The sequence below is a fragment of the Xenopus tropicalis genome, chromosome 6 (assembly GCF_000004195.4).
Source record: "Xenopus tropicalis strain Nigerian chromosome 6, UCB_Xtro_10.0, whole genome shotgun sequence".
NCBI lineage: Eukaryota > Metazoa > Chordata > Amphibia > Anura > Pipidae > Xenopus > Xenopus tropicalis.
The window spans coordinates 134,349,050-134,373,375 of record NC_030682.2 but is presented as its reverse complement, the minus strand read 5'-3'; the positions used below and the strand labels follow the sequence as shown (position 1 = coordinate 134,373,375).

Here is a 24,326-nt window from a genome sequence, read left to right as displayed (position 1 = left end):
CAGCCTAATTAATGTAAAATGATCCTCCAATGAGAATCTAGCATACTCTCTCTACACCCGTATGTTTATTCTAGGTTTCATATGATACTCACCAAAGGCATTAAATAACATTCTACTAGTGATGAACACCTCTCTATAGCCATACTTCTTAAATTTGATTACAGGGTAATATTGATGAACATTGCACAGTTCTTTCAATATGTTAAATGAGAGAAATAGATTGTTGCTGTGTTTTCAATTACAGGTATAGGCCCCATGATCCAGAATGCTTGGGACCTGGGTATTTCTGTAATTCGGATCTTCTACCTTAAGTCTTCTAACAAAATTATTTAAACAATAATTAAACCCAATAGGGCTGTTCTGCCCCCAATAAGGGGTAATTATATCTTAGTTGGGATCAAGTACAGGTACTGTTTTATTATTACAGAGAAAAGGGAATCATTTAACCATTAAATAAACCCAATAGGACTGTTCTGCCCCAATAAGGGGTAATTATATCTTAGTTGGGATCAAGTACAGGTACTGTTTTATTATTACAGAGAAAAGGGAATCATTTAACCATTTAATAAACCCAATAGGGCTGTTCTGCCCCCAATAAGGGGTAATTATATCTTAGTTGGGATCAAGTACAGGTACTGTTTTATTATTACAGAGAAAAGGGAATCATTTAACCATTTAATAAACCCAATAGGGCTGTTCTGCCCCCAATAAGGGGTAATTATATCTTAGTTGGGATCAAGTACAGGTACTGTTTTATTATTACAGAGAAAAGGGAATCATTTAACCATTAAATAAACCCAATAGGGCTGTTCTGCCCCCAATAAGGGGTAACTATATCTTAGTTGGGATCAAGTACAAGGTACTGTTTTATTATTACAGAGAAAAAGAAACGATTTTTAAAAATGTGAATTATTTGATTAAAATAGAGTCTATGGGAGATGGCCTTTCCGTAATTCGGAACTTTCTGGATAATGGGTTTCCAGATAAGGGGTCCGATACCTGTACTTTATGATCCTGTTTTTATGATTTTCTGGCCACCTGGAAGGATTAGAATTTAGATTCATGTTCATACTTTTCCAATGTACCTAATATATATATTAAGTCCATACCTCTGATCCAAAACCTGTGTACTCACCCCCTATCTCTTAGTTAGACCTGTCCCTGATATTGGCTCCATGAATCAAAATTCTCCTTTCTAAATAGGCCAGCCAGTGGGTTAATGCGCATATCTGTAACAAGTTATTGTGTGAAAGCAATAGATCTAAAAAAGGAAAAGCAAATAAAATGTGTCCTACTGCCCTACTTTACGGTAAGGGGGGAGTCCATACATTAATCTGTATGTCAGGTGGCTGTGCTGGTTTGGCCCCCCTCCCGCTGCGTGTACATGTGTCTGTGCTGCGGCTGATTAATGAGTCCCAGGGGCGCTGCCAAAATCTGCAGAATCCTACTGTGCAGCTGAGATGGAAAGGACTAATACTGCCAAAGATAATGGCCTGGATGCAGTGCTCCATCATATTAATTGCCTGTAGTGGGAGCATCAGTATGATACATTGCCCCCCACCTTTGCAGAGTGGCACCCTGATATACAATGAAAGCACCATGTCCTACTTTACTAATGTAACATCCTATCCATGTAGGGTATGTTTGTGCCTCAGGTGCCTTTCGGTGCTTAGCTAATTCTCTGTGGCCCTATTTTCCCCTTTCTGATGGCAGAGATCTTATTTCTGCTGGAATATAAATTGCTATATGGTTGTGCCACCCACCCTAGCAACAGGCAGTGATGTGAATGACCGATTGAAAGACAAATAGAGAGAGACTTATAAACAACATAAGTAAATTATATATAGGGGATTAGTGTGTAATATGGTACAGGTATGGGATCCCTTATCTGGAAACCCATTATCCAGAAAGTTCTGAATTATGGAAAGGCCATCTCCCATAGACTCTATTATATGCAAATAATTCTAATTTATAAAGATGATTTCCTTTTCTCTGTAATAATAAAACAGTACCTGTACTTGATCCCAACTAAGATATAATTACCCCTTATTGGGGGCAGAACAGCCCTATTGGGTTTATTTCATGGTTAAATGATTCCCTTTTCTCTGTAATAATAAAACAGTACCTGTACTTGATCCCAACTAAGATATAATTACCCCTTATTGGGGGCAGAACAGTCCTATTGGGTTTATTTCATGGTTAAATGATTCCCTTTTCTCTGTAATAATAAAACAGTACCTGTACTTGATCCCAACTAAGATATAATTACCCCTTATTGGGGCAGAACAGCCCTATTGGGTTTATTTCATGTTTAAATGATTCCCTTTTCTCTGTAATAATAAAACAGTACCTGTACTTGATCCCAACTAAGATATAATTACCCCTTATTGGGGGCAGAACAGCCCTATTGGGTTTATTTCATGGTTAAATGATTCCCTTTTCTCTGTAATAATAAAACAGTACCTGTACTTGATCCCAACTAAGATATAATTAATCCTTATGGAAGGCCAAACAATCCTATTGGGTTTATTTTGTGTTTAAATGATTCTTTTTAGTATGCTTAAGCTATGAAGATAAAAAATTACAGAAAGATCCCTTATCCGAAAAACCCCAGGTCCCGGGCATTCTGGATAACAGGTCCAATACCGTACATGAAACGCTAATTATGTTTACACAGTTGGCTTTAATTAGGATCTCCAAACACAAAATCACCCCTCTAAAATGTAAATGTGTGCTGCTCCTGCTTCTGGGTTATTGTAAAAAGATGGTGCAGATTATACGCAATTCATCTGAGCCAAGAGATCTCACTTACATGCAGAGAAGTGGTGTTTAGGGAACACAATAATAATTATTACGGTTGGTGATTACATTGTGAAGGTGATAATTATTGTGAAAGTTTCTTCATTGTTGAGTTGTCAAAGCATTTGCACTGCTAGTGCAGCAAGATGGTATGTGTTTATACTGTATCAATACTGCAATATACTGCATCAATATGGCACATAAATCTTAGTAGCACCACAAACTGCATCAATAGCGGATAACTGACTGTCATGCTAAGTCAGATACTCCTGCTCCAGAATTGCCAGCAGATTTTACTAAGTCTATTCGTTTGGGACCCAGAGCAATAACCCAATTGTACTGATTTGCAGGGGTTCTATTAAAAGGGGTTGTTCCCCTTTAAATTGATCTTTAGTATGATGTAGACAATGATATTCTAAGTTCATTTGCAATTGGTTTTCATGTTTTACTATTTGAGGGTTTTCACCTATTTAGCTTTTTGAACAGCAGCAGTATTGTTGCTGGTAGGGCCTTGTTTTACCTTAGCAACCAGGCAGTGGTTAAAATGAGAGACTGGAATATAAATAGGAGGGGGCTTGGATAGAAGGATAAGTAATTAAAAGTAACAACAATGATTCAACTGTAAGCTGTCGGGGTCAGTGACCCCCATTTGAAAGCTGGAAAGATGAAGGGGAAGGCAAATAATCCAAAAACTATAAGAAATAACGAAGACCAATTGCAAAGTTGTTAGAAAAAGGGCATTCTGTAATATATTAAAAGTTAATTTAAAGGTGAACCACCCTCTTAATAAAAACCTCTTGTCCTTGTCAAACCTACTTTTGCTAAGCCCTTATGCCTCTTACGGATTCCTTTTCCCTATATGTTTCCCCAGATGTTTTCTTTTAAACAGGTAACCAGTTAATTCTACCTTCTGATTGATTGCTAGGAGTTACTGCTCCTGGGCAAACATAATTCATTTTATTACATAACCCTATATATATATATATATATATATATATATATATATATATATATATATATATATACACTGTGTGTGTGTGTGTGTGTGTGTATATATATATATATATTACATATACATATAGCTGCAGTAGAAAGCACTCACGGCTTCAATTGTTCAAAAGTATCAAAAAAGTTTTATTGCTCCACACTCACATCGACGCGTTTCGATCCACAAGGGACCGTCGTCAGGACCCTGACGACGGTCCCTTGTGGATCGAAACGCGTCGATGTGAGTGTGGAGCAATAAAACTTTTTTGATACTTTTGAACAATTGAAGCCGTGAGTGCTTTCTACTGCAGCTATGTGAATATTTTTGGTGAGCACCCGGCTAGTCACTTGCCAATAAATATTTTTTGCTTTCATAAGCCCTGTGAGTGCGGGATATTTGTTTACAATATAAATATAAATTATATATATATATATAGCGCAACATATATCTAGTAAAGCAACAATGACACTATAAAATGCAAACACACCCCATGTTCCTAAACCATGCTACTACTGATGGGATTTCCATCCATGATTTCTGGCACTAATCCTCTATGTTCATTGTAGCTGTGGATGTTGCAGTCACAAATCTACATGTGACAAGGATATTGGTCATTTGCTCAGTCAGGAAGGTTTCAAAATTGTGTTCGATAACGATGAAACAAGGAGATAATGTTTCCCGACTGCTGCCTTCACACACATAGCCAGCCTGCCCATCTGTCTTTCCTGCAAACCATCTTATTGGAAAGAAAACGCTCTTCTTGTTAAAGATTAATCATTTGAGGGAAATGAAGGCAGGGCCTTTCCTGGCTCATCCCAGGAGGCACAGGTTTCCCTCTTGAGGATTTACATTCAAGGATGAGGCTTTACTGACATCAACAGAATGGGGAGCGTGCCCAGTGTGGTACCAAATCAATAATATGTTCAGCTGTTAAATAGGATTAGGCATCAATTCTGAGTTACAGTGAGCCATACGGCTGACGTTTCAACTACTGCACCATCAGGGCCCACTAAAAGTGTATGTATCAAGGGAATCCACTCTGCCCCTAGAGCTAAACATCCATTACTGGGTACTTACCCCAATACAGTTCTTATTAATTAGATGTCTCACTCCTCTCTGACTCAGCATAGGATTTAAACCTCCTGTAGCTTATTCCTGTTCATGGGGTCCCTCTGCCCTGCCCTGAGCTATTTCCACCCCAGGCTCTTGAACTCATCCACCCTCATACAAGAATGGGATCCAAGGTAGGGTATAAAGCTAGTCCCCTTCCTTTTATAAACACTAGGGGGGCATAGTCTTCCCAGCCATGCTTAAAGGCCACTAATAGAAGTCAAAGGGCCCCAATTATTATCCACCTGTGACCCCTTGGTGGTGGGCCCTGCCAACAAGAAATATAAGGCCCTAGCATGGACAGCCACCTCCCTGATGAACCCAGGTCACTCACCAGTAATACCCAAATATCCAACCAAACCACGCCCATTCCTCACTAGCCCCACCCCTGCTGTAACCTGTCACTTGTGCATTTTAATCTCTGTGGTTCCTCTGCCTTGGGTCCATGACTGCAGTACCCTCTCTACCTCCCTAATGGTTACCCTGCACGCTTATATAATAACAGCCCTCTCCTCACTACTACATGAAAACGAATTACAGGTATGGGACCTGTTACCCAGAATGCTCGGGGCCTGGGGTTTTCCGCATAAGGGATCTTTCCATAATTTGGATCTCCATACCTTAAGTCTGCTAACAAAATTATTTAAGGGAATCATTTAAACATGAAATAAACCCAATAGGGCTGTTCTGCCCCAATAAGGGGTAATTATATCTTAGTTGGGATCAAGTACAGGTACTGTTTTATTATTACAGAGAAAAGGGAATCATTTAACCATGAAATAAACCCAATAGGGCTGTTCTGCCCCCAATAAGGGGTAATTATATCTTAGTTGGGATCAAGTACAGGTACTGTTTTATTATTACAGAGAAAAGGGAATCATTTAACCATGAAATAAACCCAATAGGGCTGTTCTGCCCCCAATAAGGGGTAATTATATCTTAGTTGGGATCAAGTACAGGTACTGTTTTATTATTACAGAGAAAAGGGAATCATTTAACCATGAAATAAACCCAATAGGGCTGTTCTGCCCCCAATAAGGGGTAATTATATCTTAGTTGGGATCAAGTACAAGGTACTGTTTTATTATTACAGAGAAAAAGGAAATCATTTTTAAAAATTTGAATTATTTGTTTAAAATGAATGCAAGATGGCCTTTCCATAATTCTGAGGTTTCTGGATAATGGGTTTCCGGATAACAGATTCCATACCTGTATCATACCCCCAGAACAAATATAGTGCCAATTCTAGATACAATACCCACAGATCTCATGGAAGGGTGAATACAGGTCCATGTGTAATACCCTGACATGGGTGTTGGCATCCAAGATGCATATTGGGGCCCTAAATGGTCTCCTATATTGAGTATGGGAACTAACTTTGTCTGTCTTCTATGTATGACCACTTGATGGCGCTATTTAATGTTTTCATGCATGTGCTGTTGACCATCTATGTTTTCGCTATGCCCGTGTCACTCAGCCTAAAGAATCTAAGGAATCTAACGAAAACATTAAAAAGGTTGCAGAGCTGGATTGTAAAGCAGAGTTCTGTGAGATCTTAGATAAGCAAATATATGTGTAATGAGGTAAGAGTTGCACATAGGCAGGTGTGTGTTGGGCTGCAGCTGGTTCTGGTTCTACGGGGCGAAACTCCTTTTCACTTCCCCTCTGCTTTGCCTGACTGAGCAGCTTGTAGATCTGTGATTTTATGATTATTTTCAACATTATAAATTTTCTATTGTTGGTTTTTTTTATGGGTTAGAAGATGCAGGAGAGAGAGCTTGCTCGCAGCCGCATCCCTCGCCTGGTCCTGCGCCCTTACTTACCCAAACAGAAAAAGTCCCCGTCTTCCGAATCTCCTTTCTCCGAGGAAGAGAGCAAAGATTTCCATTCCAGCCGATCTGCAAGGACCATAAGTAGCAACAGCTTCTGCTCAGGTATGGAACTCGCCTGGGTCAGACTTGGACCCCTTAGGGTCCAGCAAAAAAAGTGTGGTATTAGGGCCCACTGTTTTAATTGTTAAAGTTTATCTATGTAGCCTTTTTTTTGCACCTCAAATGGACACAGCGGCCTGCCCCACAGACTTTGGATCCAGCACTGACTGTGTTATTATTATTAACATTTATTTATACAGCACCAACATATTCCGCAGCGCTGTACAATAAGTGGGTTTCATACATTGGACATACAGAGTAACATACAAAGCAATCTAACGCAGAACCCCTCGCTCATCCCCTTACCTTCAGACCCCAGGGGTACAGTGCAAGTGTTCAGTACAGTATTCTGGGAGCACTTGGGTCCCTCTGAAAAATCTGTCACTCAGCACAGAGAGCAAGTCAGGAAAAGCAGCCCAGCCCTGTCCTTACTGCCTGCCTTAGGGGCCCCAATGGGGGCTGCATATCCTTATACTGCTCTCTGTATGGAGAACTGGATTTGTCAGGGTGGGGTGCAAGTGTTACCAGAATGAGCACTAAGGGGGCACACTTAGTGCTCTTTCACCTGTGCCCCCTGGGGCACATAAAGGACCCCTATGTGTATAAGTGTGTGTGTATATATATATATATATATATATATATATATATATATATATATATATATATATATATATATATATATATATATATATATAATTTATTATATGTATGTAGCAGAAGCCAGTTCGCTCCTAGGTCTGTTAATCCGCTGGTTTCTGCTTCACTGTTTCAGGAGTCAGAACCAGCAGCGCAGAGAAAACATACAGGCAGAAGCTGCTTTTAGTGGCACATACATTTACAAATAACTTTGGAACCACTGACCTTTACTTAATTAATTTGTATTGGGAAATTTGCCTAGAAATTATACTTTTCTTTATGTGTAAATCATTTGTTGGATGAAGGTCCCACGCAGGGTTTATGTATATTTATAGTCAAATGCAATTATGGAGTATTTTTACATGGCTATGGATACTCAGGGGTGAAACTATTGGAATGGCTGCTGTATTTGGTATATGGGGTACATTACATTATGATGGGGTGAGCCCAGCAGGCTGCAGATCAGTAGTAGAATGTCCCCTTGCTGACATTCAGCCCCTCCTCTCCCCTCCTCATTATTCCATTGGACGGCAGCCACCAGGCTCACGTGTCACTCAGTGGAAAACATTCTGCCGTTCGCATCTGGCTGTACATTCTGCTGGAACCCATCGTTTCCTCTTGATGAGCCATAGGGGAATCCAAGTGACAATTCAAGGGAAACTAACATACAAGAAAAAGTGATGCAGCTTCCCATTAATCATTGTGCGACTTTGTAACATAAAACTGTATCTCAGTGGGAGAACTGCTACCGGGGGGCTCAGGGTGCTACTGACTTCTGGGAGGACTGCCGGGATACTGTTTCCCCTTCAAAATCGGTAAGAGTAATGGGGGGTGTGTAGGGGAAAGCAGTGCTGTGCAATTTTGATCCTCGGCTTTTCAAAGGGACAGTTACATTATTGCTGTATCTTTTAGTTATTGTAAGGTTCAGCTATTTCATGTAATAAATGTGTTCTTAATTCATTTTTTGAAGGGTAATACTGACTGTATGTATATCTTTATTTATAAAGCGCTGTACAGTAGAATACATTAATACAAACGGTGTTATTAAGATAATAATAGATAAATACAAAGTATAACAATAAATACAAATAAATACAAGATACAGTTGTAATAAGTTAAGAGTCAAAGACACAAGAGGATGGAGGTCCCTGCCCTATAGAGCTTACAATCTATATGGGAGGGTAATTTACAGACAACTGTTTGTTGTCATTCACCAACTGTTTATTTAGTGGTCGCCATACTGATATACAGTATTTTGTACTAGTCTGTTGGATATATTAAAGGGTAAATAAGCACATGGTAAAGGTTCAATTAAAGAATCTTAACAAACCAGGCAAACAGAGCTTCCCCCCGGTACCATGGGCACCAGATGCATCAATAACTCTGCTGGGTTTGTAAACATCATTTTCCTGTTGGGTTTATTTTCCCTTATTTCTGTTTTTCTTTCTGAGTACAACCTACCTGATACCTGGAGTGTTGCAATCATTAAGTGAAGCCAGTAGCGGCCATGGCCTATTGGCCAACGGGCATAGTTTCATTTCAGTGGGTAACCAATATGTTAGAAACTACTGAAAATAATATGCCACGTGCTATGGCACATGGGTAATGCTATGGATTGTTTGGAATGATTATAGCTAACCATTGTGCCACCACGTGATTTCAGTTGGTAATACAGCACTTCCCATTCAGTTGAATGCTATCTGTAGTGGGAATAGGTAATTGCATTTCCAAATGCTGTACATTCCATAGCCCTAACAGGTAACACAGGCAATTTTAACCAGTTCCTCATGTGCAATTGGTTTGCCAGTCAGTATTGTTGTTTCTTTATAAAGTTGACTTTTGATGCCTGAACACCTGACTGTTGCCTTCTTTAGATGACACCGGTTGCCCCAGTAGCCAGTCGGTGTCCCCAGTGAAAACTCCCTCAGACGCCGGCCTCAGCCCAATGGAATTCTGCACTGGAAGTGAAGATGATTTTGGCCGTAAGAGAGTCAGTGTTGGCACCTTTGCCGATACCAGTGCTCAGCCTGCCCGATTCAAGAAGGAAATGAAGATTTGTCTCCTCAAGACAGGTATTTATACTCACTGATAGGAGTTTCTCTTTTACTATAATCAGCTCTTCTTTTCTCTGTAATATATAAAATTAACATCAATATATCCATGTTATATATTATATTGGTATAAACAGCAGAAACTCTTTATAGACTTTATTTGGAAAGTCTTCTCCAGATTTGCTACCTTCCTTATAACCATGGACAAACCTAATAATCACTGCCAGGTCATCGGCAACAGGATCACTGGCAGTTAAAGGAGAAGGAAAGGCTAATAAAGAGTTAATCTCAAGCTGCAGGCATACCTTCAGTTGTCTCAATAGTGCCCTTAAGTCTCCCCTTATTACTCCCGTTCAGATGATCAGAAGCCTCATAGGAAAAAAAACGCTGAGCTGTGTAAAGAAAGTTCTATTATGCCTCACTCCTGCACCGAGACCAAGACGGGTGTACATGCTCAGTTTGTAAGACTATAAGGAAGCTTCCTGCTGATTGGCTCAGATCCACATTCCTAATAGGGGGGTGTGAGTTCTTAGCATTCTTGAGGGAGGGGGAGCAGGAGAGAGGAGAGCAGAGAGACAACAAATCTTTTGACAGAGGACTCAGTGCAGCATTACTGTAAGTGCTTATGGCTGTATTTACATAGACCTTTCTGATAAAGCTTATTTAGTTTTTACCTTTCCTTCTCCTTTAATGGACTCATCTTAATAACAATCTACTCCTACCTGTTATTTAGGGTTTTCGAGGAAATTATTAAAATAAACATTTAACCTGAACAGTTTAGCTTTTTTTGTAATAATAAGAGATGAGAGTTCATGAACTGTTAGGAGGCCGGTCACGCCAACACTTTATCTGTTTACACTCTCTATAATCCTTAAATTGTCTGGAAAAATAAGTTGGCTGTTTAACTTGGACTCAGCCTGAGGTACATTGTAGAGGCAGAAAAGCACAGGACTATTGGGCGGCAGTCAGTACAATGAGATTGGAGTGGGTGCTTGGAGAAGGTCATATTGCGTTTTGTTGGATTAAATGTTTGCATTTCCTCCCATTGTATTTTTTTTGGCTCGCCTGTTTCTCATGCCTATTGGTTTAACGTATTTGCACACCTGGAAGTATGTAAGGTATGACCTTGAGGCTCGGATTTGGCAAGCGGATCAGTACTGCAGGATAGAACAGGCAGCAAAACCAAGTCTGATGTTTTGTGTAAGCTGTCACAGAGCCAGCCCACCCCAGGGTTCCCCGAAAAATAATTGGATGGGGATTGGTGGTTCTATGTGTGAGGCACAGGCAGACCCCAACCTTCTGAGCCTCGGGGGGGAAGACAATATGGCTCGCATGATGCATGTTACCTGGACCTCTCTCCCAGTAAGAGGTGGGCAGTAGAGATACCTGCCTGGGGGGGCAATTATTTTTTTAAAAAAATCAATAACAGCTCCTTGTCTCTCCCCTCCCTTCTTGTGTTCTGTCTGTGTCTGGCACTAACTGTGCCAGAAAGCTGGTAATTATCTGGTGGTTATAGGACAGTCATTCTTTCTGAAGTTCCTGCAGCAGTCTCCTCTTTGGGAATATGGATATTTGCAGCATCACACTGGGCCTCCTGGGGCTACTAAAGGATCTGACATCGAGGGCCCATTCTCAGAACGATTAGATACAGACAGTGCCTCATTTAAATATGGTAGAAATGTATGATGTATAAATGGATGTGGACAATAAAATAGGGCTGGTGATAACGGTCACTGGCTGGGGCCCACTAGGAGACTCCCAGTACTCTAAAGGCCCCCATACACGGGCCGATAGAAGCTGCCGATATCGGTCCCTTGGACCGACTCGGCAGCTTATCTGCCCATGTAGGGGCAGAAACGAGCGGGCTGGCCGACCGATATCTGGCCTGAAATTGGCCAGATATCGATCGGCCAGGTTAAAAGATTCAGTCGGATCGGGGGCCGCATCGGCTCGTTGATGCAGTCCCCGAAACGACTACCCCATTGCCGCCTACATAATCCGGTCGTTTGGCCCCAGGGCCAAACGATCGGATTATTATTTTTTTTAACTTCAAACTCCCCGATATCGCCCACCCGTAGGTGGGGATATCGTGGTAAGATCCGCTCGCTTGGCGATCTCGCCAAGCTAGCGGATCTTACCGTGTATGGGGACCTTAACCCTCCAACTATTCATGGTTGGATTGGCGGTTTGCTCTGTTGGAGTGCTATTATATTACACTTACAGGTATGGGACCTGTTATCCAGAATGCTCAGGACCTGGAGTTTTCCGGATAAGTGATATTATTATTATTATTATTATTATTATTTATTATTATTATTATTATTATTATTAAAAAATCATTATCATAATTAGGATCATAGGATTGTTTTGCCTCCAGTAACGATTCATTATATCTTAGTTGGGATCAAGTACAAAGTACTGTTTTATTACTAAAAATTTGAATTATTTCAATAAAATGGAGGTCTTCCTGTAATTTGGAGCTTTCTGGATAACAGTTTTCCACATAACGGATCCCATACCTGTACAACCAATTAATGACATGTGGGCCACCCTGAAACCCGCAGTACCTGCAGGTGTACCCATGGATCAGGAAGGTTCAGGACATCAATTGAACAATATTGGCGGGTTACAGGCGCATTGCAGCTGAGCTCTTCCTTCTGCCTTTCCCACCCCTCTCCGGAAGCCTCTATTTAGGGTGAAGACACATGGAGCAACTAGTAGCAGCTACTTGTAGTGGCTACTAAATAGATAATGCTGATGATTTACTGATAACAGTCTCAACATGTGTTTTAGCAGAGGCAGTTCTCAGTATTGTCTATAGCAAGGTATTTTTTGGTGTTTATTAGCTGTGAAAAAGTAGCTGCTACTAGTAGCTCTGTGTGTCTTCACCCTTAGGTGGGTCCTGCCCTTCCCCCTTTGTGATGTCAGAGATGGGGCTGGTTGGGTGCGGGTCTATAAAAAAAGGGTCGGGTGTAGGTTGATATTTTGTCAACCCCCACATCACTACAACCTATGCATAATACTTGTTATTCTCCTCTTGTTCGTGACATTCTGCAGCCCTGCACAATGGATACATATTTAAAATATTGACTGTATTTTGGGAAAAAACATGTATATAAACAAGACGCGGCTACACAGAGGTTAGCATACATACCAGGAATAACTATCTTAAAGCAACACGCATAGAACAGCCAGCAGAGGAACCTTGGCAATGGTCTCCCCTCCAACACTCTTGCTTCAGCTTCAGCCACCCACAACTCTTTCAGAGGGTCCACCCTTGTATCCAATCACCCCCATGTTCCCCCGATAGAGGAGCTGAGATTCCACCTCTCTTTGTAATTAAGAAATCTCAAGCCTTTTCATATACCTTTGGGAATTGTAATATCCACTTAACCAAGGGTGTTTTTTCTTTTCAGATTTTTGCCCTATAGTACACTTTAATAAAGCTAAAATACATTGTACAATATGTATAATTCAAGTAAGTGGGTTGCCCATAATTATAGTAGAGGGCTAGTCCAAAAACATCTAACTGTAGGGGTCGAAACATACCATTTGAATGTGTCGACGTTAAAAGGCAGCAGTGTTTTCATGTTCTTTGCTCGCTGCTTCCGACGCCTGGATTCATTTCTGTGTTTGCCTCTTTGCTTTGGATACTTGGAATGGAAACTTGTGTCTGTAAATCACAGGGTGCTTTTTCCTCCGTCCATTCATTCATTCATTACGCTGTGCTTACTGCTGTCCCGAGGGCAGTGTAAATACAACTAAAAGTACTTGTGGATAAAATACATGGGTGGGTGAGCTCTACTGTTTGATACTGTTTGATTCAACGCTATCGGCCAGTGCCATGGCCTGACACCTTGGCTCATTATGGGGCAGTGGAGAGATATTATATTATAAAGTTAGTTATATGTAACCTATCTGTTTTCAGATGGGGGTTTCAACCTCCCTATATCATTAGGATGCCCCTTATCAAATTTCATCCCTGATTGGCACCCTGAAGCATAAGTAAAATCCATTATTTCTAAAAATCAGGCTAATTTTTGGTTAAATTAGTATTTTTTTTCCTCGGAAACCAGTCGGGAGTCAGTGCTCACTCTCGTCACTACAAGAAACCCCAAGGCTCAACCTTGTTATGTGCAGAGTGAGGTTTGCAAATTCCTTGTATATTTACCGCTTGAGTTCCCATCAGCTCTCTCTCCCTCTTGATAGAGAGGAGGCCAGGCTGACTGCTGGGGGAATAGTGAGTTAGTTTCATGGCAGTCAGTAGGGCGCTGCATTCCAGTACAGGAAAAAACACTGTACAACATGTATGAGACAGGGGAGGGAGTTTTCAGTGCCAAAATAAACTGCCTGTCTTTGCTTAAAGGCTCTTGTGTTATGTATTCAAAAAAATACATATGTGTAACTTCATAGTCGACGTCACAGTGGGGGCCTTGTCTGCGGTTTTCAACTAAACTGGAAAATACTAAATGGTAAAATGATGCTTTATACAGAAAAAAAAGAATCATGTCAATTAAATGGGTTTTAGGATTTCTCACCATAGAACAAACTGCTCAGAGAGTAGCATATGGCTTACCAGCTAGGGCTAAAGCGGTAGGTGAGGAACAATGGAGTGCCCAGCTAATGATGGCATAAGTTCAATTGCAGACTATATAACTATAAATACGCGACACAGTCACACGTAAAGTTCATGTAATGCAAATTCACCTTATACTAGAATATGCAAGGAAAGTAATTTTCCTTCTGTATTTAACTTTATTGGCGCACAGACCCAGTGCTTGGCATTGTAACGTCACCATCTGTGTTGAGATTGTTTCCTTTGGGTTCTTTGGTTTCCTTCCGCAGCCCAATAGCACAGGGGTAAGATAAAAGCCTTTAAATGCAATTATGTGCTATTGGTAGGGGAGACAAGACTCCGCTCTATTTGGGGCTGCTACGTTGGCAGTGGTTATAGACTATTTCTAAATAAGTGTTACCGATTCTCTGGCTACAGGACCCTAGTACACACTTAATTCTACAGGGCGCACTCTATCTGGGCTCATGATTAAGGTTTCTGGCCATACAAACCAATATGAAGGGCAGATCTGGACTGGGATTCAAAATAGGCCCTGGCATTTCAAGTACATGGAGGCCCAAAATGTCCACTGGCAGCCCAGAAAATGGTGGCTGTCTATGGTAGAGTCACATAATCATGGCTTATTTTATATTATCTATATATTTTACTCTTTTAACATTTTTAGTTTTTTTTTACCTCTGCCCACTTCCGATTTAATGGCAGTCAGTGGGTCACAAATCAGGTTGCAGATAAGTTAGCTGTGGGTCAGTCTGGTAGTGGGTCCAAGCTTGCAGAAATGCTGGTTGGGGGCCAAGGGTCCGGGTCGGGCGTGGGCGTTTGAAATTATGGTTCCACACTAGTCAATAGCATCTTACAGCAGGCATTTGCCCACAGATTGCCAGTTCTGGCCTGATGAGGGCACTGTGTGTGTGGCCCTTGCACTGAAATTAGATGCCTGTATGCAGAATATATAGGAATGGGATCTATTCTCAAGAAAAATGTTATTCAGACAAATCCAAAATATAAGCAATGCCAGTTCCCGTGGCGTCCTGTTTAAACAATCTGGAAATCCCCAGGTCCCAAGCACTGAGGACAACAGATCCCATACCTGTACGACTGATATCAATCCCTTTAATAATTTATTAAAGGGTTTGTTAACAATGACCAGCCCTAACTATTTAAATGTCTTTATTCAAACTAAAACTACTTGCCTCTGGGTTATAGTCTAATGCAGTGCTGTTCAACTTCTGTGGTAGCGAGGGACGGAATTTTTCCGGCCTACATGGTGGCCGATAATGGAAGCCAGTTTTGACCACTCCCCCTTTTTAAACCACACCCACTTGAAACCACACCTGTGTTATCACTTGACCATACTCGTATTAATGGTGGTAGTACAGCACAAAACCTGCCATACTCTGCCTTCCCTACCCTGCCTGTGTGTGCCATACTCTGCCTGCCCTACCCTGCCTGTGTGTGCCATACTCAGCCTGCCCTATGCTGCCTGTGTGTGCCATACTTCGCCTGCCCTACGCTGCCTGTGTGTGCCATACTTCGCCTGCCCTACGCTGCCTGTGTGTGCCATACTCAGCCTGCCCTACCCTGCCTGTGTGTGCCATACTCAGCCTGCCCTACCCTGCCTGTGTGTGCCATACTCAGCCTGCCCTACCCTGCCTGTGTGTGCCATACTGCCTGCCCTACCCTGCCTGTGTGTGCCATACTGCCTGCCCTACCCTGCCTGTGTGTGCCATACTCTGCCTGCCCTACCCTGCCTGTGTGTGCCATACTCTGCCTGCCCTACCCTGCCTGTGTGTGCCATACTCTGCCTGAACACTGCAGAGGGTAAACAATGCAGAGATTAAAAGGTGCGAACTACACAGGGGATTACTTTTTTAAACAATACAGGGGGTTTACAGCCTGAATCTGAGATGTAAACCATGCAGGGGGCAGTTAATCACAGTACTGATACCATTTAAACTTACACAAAGGTAAGCCATCAAAGTAGCCAGACAGGGCACGCCAGTTGGACAGCACTGGTCTAATGGAAACGAAAGTCAACCCAATAAACTTCTCAATATGAGGCTAAACGTAAAGTGTTAACATTCTGCCCAGATAAACTGCTTGCTGATAGGCTGCGCCTTCCTTTCCGTTCTGTTGCCATGGAGCTGTGTAGATTTGCTTACTTGACCCGTAAGCGCAAGCAGTTATTAAAGTCTCTGTCTCCATGGCTACACCGGCGGGGAAAAAAACCCACTTTCCACTAGGGGGGATAAAGCAGATATTCAGTTCCATCTGTTGGCAATGGTTTGCTGCCTGGGCTATGGGAGCAGTGTTACAAGGGGCAGCAGGGAGCCCAGCCTAAATATTTATCATCTCCTTTTGTTTTAGGCCATAGCAACTTAATGAAACCCAGTTGGCAGGGAACAATATATCTTGGGCAGAATAATGGAGAAGCGCTGTTTACATTTTCTGCAGCACAAAGAGCTCAGAGCTTTGTAGCCTGTTACCTTTTAATTAAATTTGATATTCATTCTTTAACAGTGATTCTGAGACCAGCAAATAATACTAGCAATGGAAAATGGAATTGCCTTTGTTCTATAGTAACTGAGGAGGAACACATTCTGATTTTAGTGGTTTTTGAAACCATGGAAAACCACAAATGCAGAGTAATAAAACGGCCTATTCTAAAAAGCACAAAAAAAGAAAAATGCAAAAAGAGTCCGAATAAGAAAACATTGAAATCCTCATTTACATAAGAATTTTTCTGCGCTTCCGAACAAATAAACTCCACTAAAACCCACAAATGTCTAGTCATTTATTAAAAGATTCAAAAATCACAAACAAATTAAAATGCAGAATGAAAATGAAAAGAACACAAAAACCACAATTTTTTTTTTTTGTGGGATTTACTTTTTCCCATTAATCTTTGTGGACTTTGCCCAGTGCAGTTCCCATTGACTTCTACATGGCCTCGACAGCTTTTGGATGGCAAAGTTTTGCATTAGGGTTTTTTCGTGGTTTCTATGCTCCATTCCCAAAAAAATTGAGTTTTAGCAAAAAAAAAAAAAAGGAATGTTAATAATTGCCCCCCTAAGTGTCGGACTTTCAGTAATTAGAAGAGCAAATCCCACACCTTACCCTAAGTGGTCTTTAGGTTGAGCCCCCTGCCACTTCTCTAGGCCTCCCTCATACACAATCAGTAGGAATTACACATTTCATTTAGCATGTTAGTTAGGCTAGTGTTTGAGAAGTGAATAAACACTCCTAAACCCAGCGCTTCTTGATAAAAGGTCCGTATGTGTAAGTCTTCAATATAGTGAGAAACCAATGTGAATCACGTGCTGCTTCCTCTTGATATCAGCTCCCCTTTAGATGAGCCTCAAAGTATGTATGCAGTAGTGTTGATGGAAGCGCATAAAAGTAAAACAAAACAAAACAAAAAATATGGTGCAGATCAATGGGATAAAGGAATCAAAAAAACTATAAACAAACTAGAACGTGAGTGCTTAGTCAAACACCAATACTAGATAAAGTGACCTCAACTCTGTATATATTATAATGGTGTTGTAACTGCTCACCAGAACATCTTAAAAAGAAGCATGTAGGTCAATCCCAGCCGGGCATTGATTGAAGAGGGATCCAATTTCACAATGTATATAGGATAGAAGATGAGGCAGATATAGTGTAAAATAGTTTAATATAAAAATAACATTCTATTTTGCTTTGCTCCTGAGGAAGCGTGCAGAGAGCACGCGAAACGTGTTGAGCTACCGCTGACACTTCATATGTTCATTGCTTTTATACTACTACTACTACATTGTAAGTAGCCTGTATTGCGCAGGATTTTATTTTTTTTATTTTTATTTTTGTAAGTGTATATAGAAAATGTAGTGATAGTTGATATAGCTGAGCAAAATGGCTACAGTAACGGTAAATTGGGCAAATTGAGAGAATTCATCCATTTCCCACTACAATAGTCCAGCTCTGAAAGGCTATAAGGGAATCATCTTTGGGGAACTCCATCCACAACACTTGAGCTTTTTGAAAAGAAAACATTTTTTCAAGAAACTTTGCTATATACATCAATTAATTGTTCTCCTGCTGATCTGGCTGACTACTTTGAGACTCAAAAATGTAACAGTAGTTGAATGCCCTCAGCCCGCCCTTAGCCTGCATCCTCCCAATCCCACAATTCCCTGCACACATGATGTCAATAAGGAAAGGAATATCACTGCAATGCATTGTGGGTTATGTAGTTCCTGCATGCTGTCTGTAAGCTGTGGAGAAGTTGTTACAATTTGTAACATCAATGTTTTAGTCCCTCCTCCCCTGCAGCTGGATTTCAACATATAAAAATGGTATTTATTCCTACTTTTTGAAGGAATACAGTAGTAGGTATATTAGGGGTTTCTGTGTTGTGTGGGGCTCTTCAACAAATGTTGGTTCAGAGGCCGGAAAAAAATTAGCAGCTACACCTGATGCCTGATTTCAACCCTAACTTTAATTATCTCTATTCTCTCAAGAGAACTAGCTGATTGAAGGTAAGTGCAGCTGAGATATAGATTTTCTGCCTGGGACAGGACATAGCAATATAGTTAAAACGGTTCTATTAACTCTGCTCTGCATAATGCAGTGTGTATGGTGCAGTCCCTCCTCCCCCATTGCTGAGCTGTCCCTGGCTTTGCTTTGTAGGCAACATCATGAGCAGTCTGGGAGTGCTTTTTGCCTTACATTTGCTTTCCCTTTGCATACTGTAGGCAGTGAAGCTGATTTCAGTTCGTCGAGCAGCACGGGAAGCATTTCTGCACCAGAAGTCCATATGACGGCAATGTCTGGGAAAAAGGCGTCTTTCTCACGCAAGTAAGTTATCTCTGAACAGACTTAGCCCTAGCACCCCCAGCTGCAGGTCAGACTTCTTACTAGTTATATTAGAGATCTCTAACCGCTATTGCATGGTGTAATATGTCATTGGTCCTGTTACCTGGAGTATTGAGGGCCAACTAGGAGCCTGCACAATTCCAGTATATGTGTGTAAAACCGTTTTGAGAATGGGGGGCCTTGTCTTCACCTAAAGTGATCCTGACACTAAAAAATGTAAATATTAATATACATTAAAAGTTACCTATAGGTCATGTTGGTTGTTTTTCACTGATAGAGCTGCTTTTGTAAGTAATTGTTACTTGAAGTCCCTAAACCTGACTGTTTTGCCGACCTGACTGTCCCTTCTCAGCCTGTCAGTTACAGCTTCTAATGCTAACGGACTCCTGCTGCACAAATATGGCAGCCCCCTCATAGAGGAACATGGGGGATCAGATAGGGAATGTAAATACATTGGGCAAATACTTTTCTGGCAAAAATATAAAGAAAGTGCTGACAGTTGTAAAAAAAAAAAAAAAAAGGGGGTTAATTTCTGGTGTCAGTATCTCTTTAACCCACTATTTTTATCTCTTTGCCTTACCCTAGAACCAGCCAAGACCTTGTCACTGGATATAATGAACATAGCATTGTTACTGCCACCTGATCAAGCCTGTTGTATTGCCCAATAGAAAAGAGGGATAGAATTATATTAGCATTGTAACTGCCACCTGATCAAGCCTGTAGTATTGCCCAATAGAAAAGAGGGATAGAATTATATTAGCATTGTTCCTGCTACCTGATCAAGCCTGTAGTATTGCCCAATAGAAAAGAGGGATAGAATTATATTAGCATTGTTCCTGCTACCTGATCAAGCCTGTAGTATTGCCCAATAGAAAAGAGGGATAGAATTATATTTACTCTAGAGATTAGTGAATCATTTTGTGTGAATCTTTACAAATAGCAGTATTGTCTGGGAGAATATTACATAAACCTCGGCAAGCCCTGCCCCTGCTCTTACATTTTTGGAAACTATATTTAAAATATTGGTGCATTTTATGGGGGTAGAATAAATATCTGCTTTCAGGGCCCATTTTCAGTATCCATATCCGTTGAAAAGGCCTTCTCATTCCAACATGAACCATGAGGTGGCTTGATGGTCACTACCTACTAGCAGCAGTGGAAGAAACCACCCCAGGTCACTTCATGGGCATATAGCACAAGTAGGCCACCTTCAGGGTTCATGCTCAGTGGTAAAGTATGCAGTGGTAGTCGCAGGTTGTTGCCTACCTACAGGCTCTGCTCAGATATAGAACACACTGAGACAGCTCAGGTTTGAAAGGGTTAGCTCCTATTTAAATTAACTTTAGTATAATGAAGACAGGAGTACTGACTAGTACAAATCACTACATTTATATTGAGTTTCCTCAGACCACAATCTGCATGAAAGAGTACACATACTTTGTATATATATATATAACTCTGGGCTGGCCTAATGGTCAACCAGAGTGAGATTGGGAATTAATCCTTGGTTAGATCATTGGTTCATAAACTGTGGGGCTACCTGCATTAGGAGCCCTATAATAGAGGGTGTGGGAGTCCAATTTAAAGGCCATTGATGGTAACATTTGCAGTTTGCTTATTGGCTATTCTCAAAACTCCAAAAATGCCCAGCCTAAAGGTCAGTTAGGATAAAAGCATCTCTGCTGCCCTTGATATCCCTAAAACTATGTTTGACTCATGAAACAATGCTCTCATATTTTCATACTGTAAACAAATGGGAATCCTTGACCAACTGTTAGATGCCAAAGGATGGTCTAGAACCAAAACATCTGATCACCACTGGCTTTTACTAGAAGAACTTTAAGGAGACCATTGCTACATAACCTTGTTAGCAGGAGTTACCAGGAAGCCTGGAGCCTAAAAAAATCTGAAAAATACAGTTGTAGATAAAGAATACTGTAATGCAATAAATGTTATAATATTCTAAAGCCTAATATTGAGCTGAGAATTCCAACCTCTGATCCATCCATTAAAGATGTGACAGTGTAACACCAAGGAACTATAAACCATGGCCACTAGGATTCAGCCAGTAAAATAATAGCATGACCAATCACCATGTTGCTAAGCGTTACCGTTGAATATTTCTAATTAGTATGGCTAAAAGCATGACACAACTGTCACTAATTGCATCTTTCTTTTAATGGAAACAAGAATTCATCGTCATGCTTCTTCATACTGAATGGTAAATGTCCCTTTTGTGGCTCTCCAACCCCCAGCCTCCCCCACTAGCCCTGTGTACATGATGGATTCTGGGAAGGGCAGTTTTGCAATGACTGGTCACTATGGCTGCCCCTCCCTGGCTGCTGAGTGGAATTATGACAGGAATTACATCTATGTCTGAACTTTAACACAGTAATGTGATGTTTTCCTAAGTGTTTTATATTGGTACTGCTCAGATTCAATATCCTTTAGTAATAAATAATCAGCTGTATATGCTGTCGCCCTATGGGGGAAAATTTTGATTTAGCAGATGTTTTATTTTAAACTGATTGATAATGGTGGTTGCGTAATTATTTACGCCGTTTATTTATGTAAGACTATTACAGAAAGGCCATCTCCCATAGACTCCATTATAAGCAAATAATTCTAATTTTTAAAAATAATTTCCCTTTTCTCTGTAATAATAAAACAGTACCTGTACTTGATCCCAACTAAGATATAATTACCCCTTATTGGGGCAGCACAGCCCTATTGGGTTTATTTCATGGTTAAATGATTCCCTTTTCTCTGTAATAATAAAACAGTACCTGTACTTGATCCCAACTAAGATATAATTACCCCTTATTGGGGGCAGAACAGCCCTATTGGGTTTATTTCATGGTTAAATGATTCCCTTTTCTCTGTAATAATAAAACAGTACCTGTACTTGATCCCAACTAAGATATAATTACCCCTTATTGGGGGCAGAACAGCCCTATTGGGTTTATTTCATGGTTAAATGATTCCCTTTTCTCTGTAATAATAAAACAGTACCTGTACTTGATCCCAACTAAGATATAATTACCCCTTATTGGGGGCAGAACAGCCCTATTGGGTTTATTTCATGGTTAAATGATTCCCTTTTCTCTGTAATAATAAAACAGTACCTGTACTTGATCCCAACTAAGATATAATTACCCCTTATTGGGGGCAGAACAGCCCTATTGGGTTTATTTCATGGTTAAATGATTCCCTTTTCTCTGTAATAATAAAACAGTACCTGTACTTGATCCCAACTAAGATGTAATTAATCCTTATTGGAGCCAAAACAATCCTATTGGGTTTAATTACTGTTTAAATATTTTTTTTTTAGCAAACTTAGGGCTCTGGCACACGGGGAGATTAGTCTTACATTAGACTTACATTTTCGCCGGTGGGATGGCAGGGGAAGGCAACTCGGGGAGATTAGTCGCCCGCGAACAGGGAGTTTTGTCGCGGGCGACTAATCTCCCCGTGTGCCAGAGCCCTTAAGGTAGGAGATCCAAATTACTGAAAGACTCCTTATCCGGAAAACTCCAGGTCCCAAGCATTCTGGATAACGGGTCCCATACCTGTATAATAAATTGTAGGTAAAGTAAAAAACACATGAATATTACCAAATACCTGAATCTGAGTGTGCCCTTGTTAACTACTGAGCATCCTGGGAGTTATAATTCTGCTGCAGATCATGTGTTTTCTCTCTGTACCTGAATCTTTTGCTGCCGTAAATGAAAAGCCCATCATCCCATAAGCCCTATGATTAGAGACCTACACCATAGTAATAACATTACACCTTTTTGCTGTTTCTTTTCTGTCTGCAAGGCTGCCCTACAGACCCGAGCCTCAGAAACGTGCTGCCAGGATTACATCTGAGAGGTGACTGCCCAAACCTCCCACATCTCTGTGTTTATCATGTCCCGTGCACTGTGTAGTTTCCCATTTGGGAGGACGGCATTACTGTACATGCATGTTCACTCACTCTATCCATTCCCTATCTCCTAAAGCTCAAATAAATAATCTGCAGCAAATGACGTCTATGGAAAGGGAAAGTTATAAAAACATATTCAATTTCGTCAGAGCTATTTATTTGACTTTTATATTGTAAGTCACGGTTGCTGGGTTGTATTGTGTATCACGGTTTAATAGGGGTCATACATGATTGGCTACATGTCTAAAACTTTACCCCTTGGCTCAAATGGTCAGGTCTGGTTCTGACATATCCTAGCCAATAATAAAGCACATGGGACAGACTTTGGGCATTTTACCTGCTGTATTGGTGCTTGGCAAAAGAAAAAACCTGAAAATTGTTATTAAAGGCCACAGGACGCTGAGGAGCTCCAGCCTTGGCACAATCAAGCAATTGCACTGGGCAAAACCACTGAATTCTGCCCCACTGCCCATTGGGTTTAGTGTCCATTAATTGAATCACTTGTTTGTGTAGGAAAATCCTGCATCCCTTTATTAAGGGAACATATTAAGGCAGTGATCCCCAACCAGTGGCTCAGGGGCAACATGTTGCTCCCCAACCCCTTGGGTGTTGCTCTCAGTGCCCCCAAACCAGGGAGTTATTTTTGAATTCCTGACTTGGGGGCAAGTTTTGGTTGAATAAAAACAAGATTTCCTACCAAATAAAGCCCCCTGTAAGCTGATAGGGTGCATAGAGGCCCCTAATAGCCAATCTTAGCCCTTATTTGGCTCCTCCATGAACTTTTATGGTGCTTGTGTTGCTCTCCAAGTCTTTTTACATTTGACTGTGGCTCACGAGTAAGAAAGGTTGGGGATCCCTGTATTAAGGATTGCTATCTGTTTTGGAAGCATGGTTGCATTAACAAGACATGTCTATACTACTTACATTTTGGGGGGTGTCTTTCAGTCGTATTTCCCATGGAAAGGGTAATACAGCCTCGTCCAGCAAACCTGGAAGTAGCCCACCTGGTGCACGGGACAAGGACCTTTTCTCAGCGCTGTGCAGGAATCCAGTGAGCCCTGTTAATGCCCATGATCCCTACGGGGTTTCATCTGCCAGTAGCAGCAACTCCAGCTCATACAAGGGGAGCGACACTAGCCCCACCCTGCGGTAACTATTTTTAGGCCTTTTTATTACATTTATTAAATTGTTTGCAGTCAGAAGCACTAACAATTATGGGAGCCTGCTCAAGGCAAATTCTTTCAAACAAATAGGGTAGAAATGTTGTACTTTATGTTTTGGACCCAAAATGTCCAAGGCAACCACAGCCCTTTAGCAGGGAAGATCTGTGCCTCCAAAGATGCCCCAGTAGCCCCCCCATATTATTTTCTGCTGATTCCCTGCACATGCTCTGTGCTGCTGTCACTTACCAGAGCTTAGGGGCCGACACACAATATACTGCGCAAAATATAAATGT

General features: G+C 41.1%; 1 protein-coding gene across 3 annotated transcripts in view; it reads left to right on the top strand.

Moving 5' to 3' along the window:
* The window catches only part of sybu (syntabulin), a 33,815-nt gene that overhangs the window by 5,370 nt on the left and 4,119 nt on the right, over positions 1-24,326 (top strand). For 2 of the 3 annotated variants that reach the window (XM_012964695.3, NM_001016383.2), the window contains 5 exon segments: positions 6,657-6,831; positions 9,339-9,536; positions 18,825-18,927; positions 22,765-22,818; positions 23,816-24,019. In XM_012964695.3, coding sequence (XP_012820149.1) covers positions 6,657-6,831; positions 9,339-9,536; positions 18,825-18,927; positions 22,765-22,818; positions 23,816-24,019 — 734 coding nt within the window. 3 annotated transcript variants of the gene reach the window in all.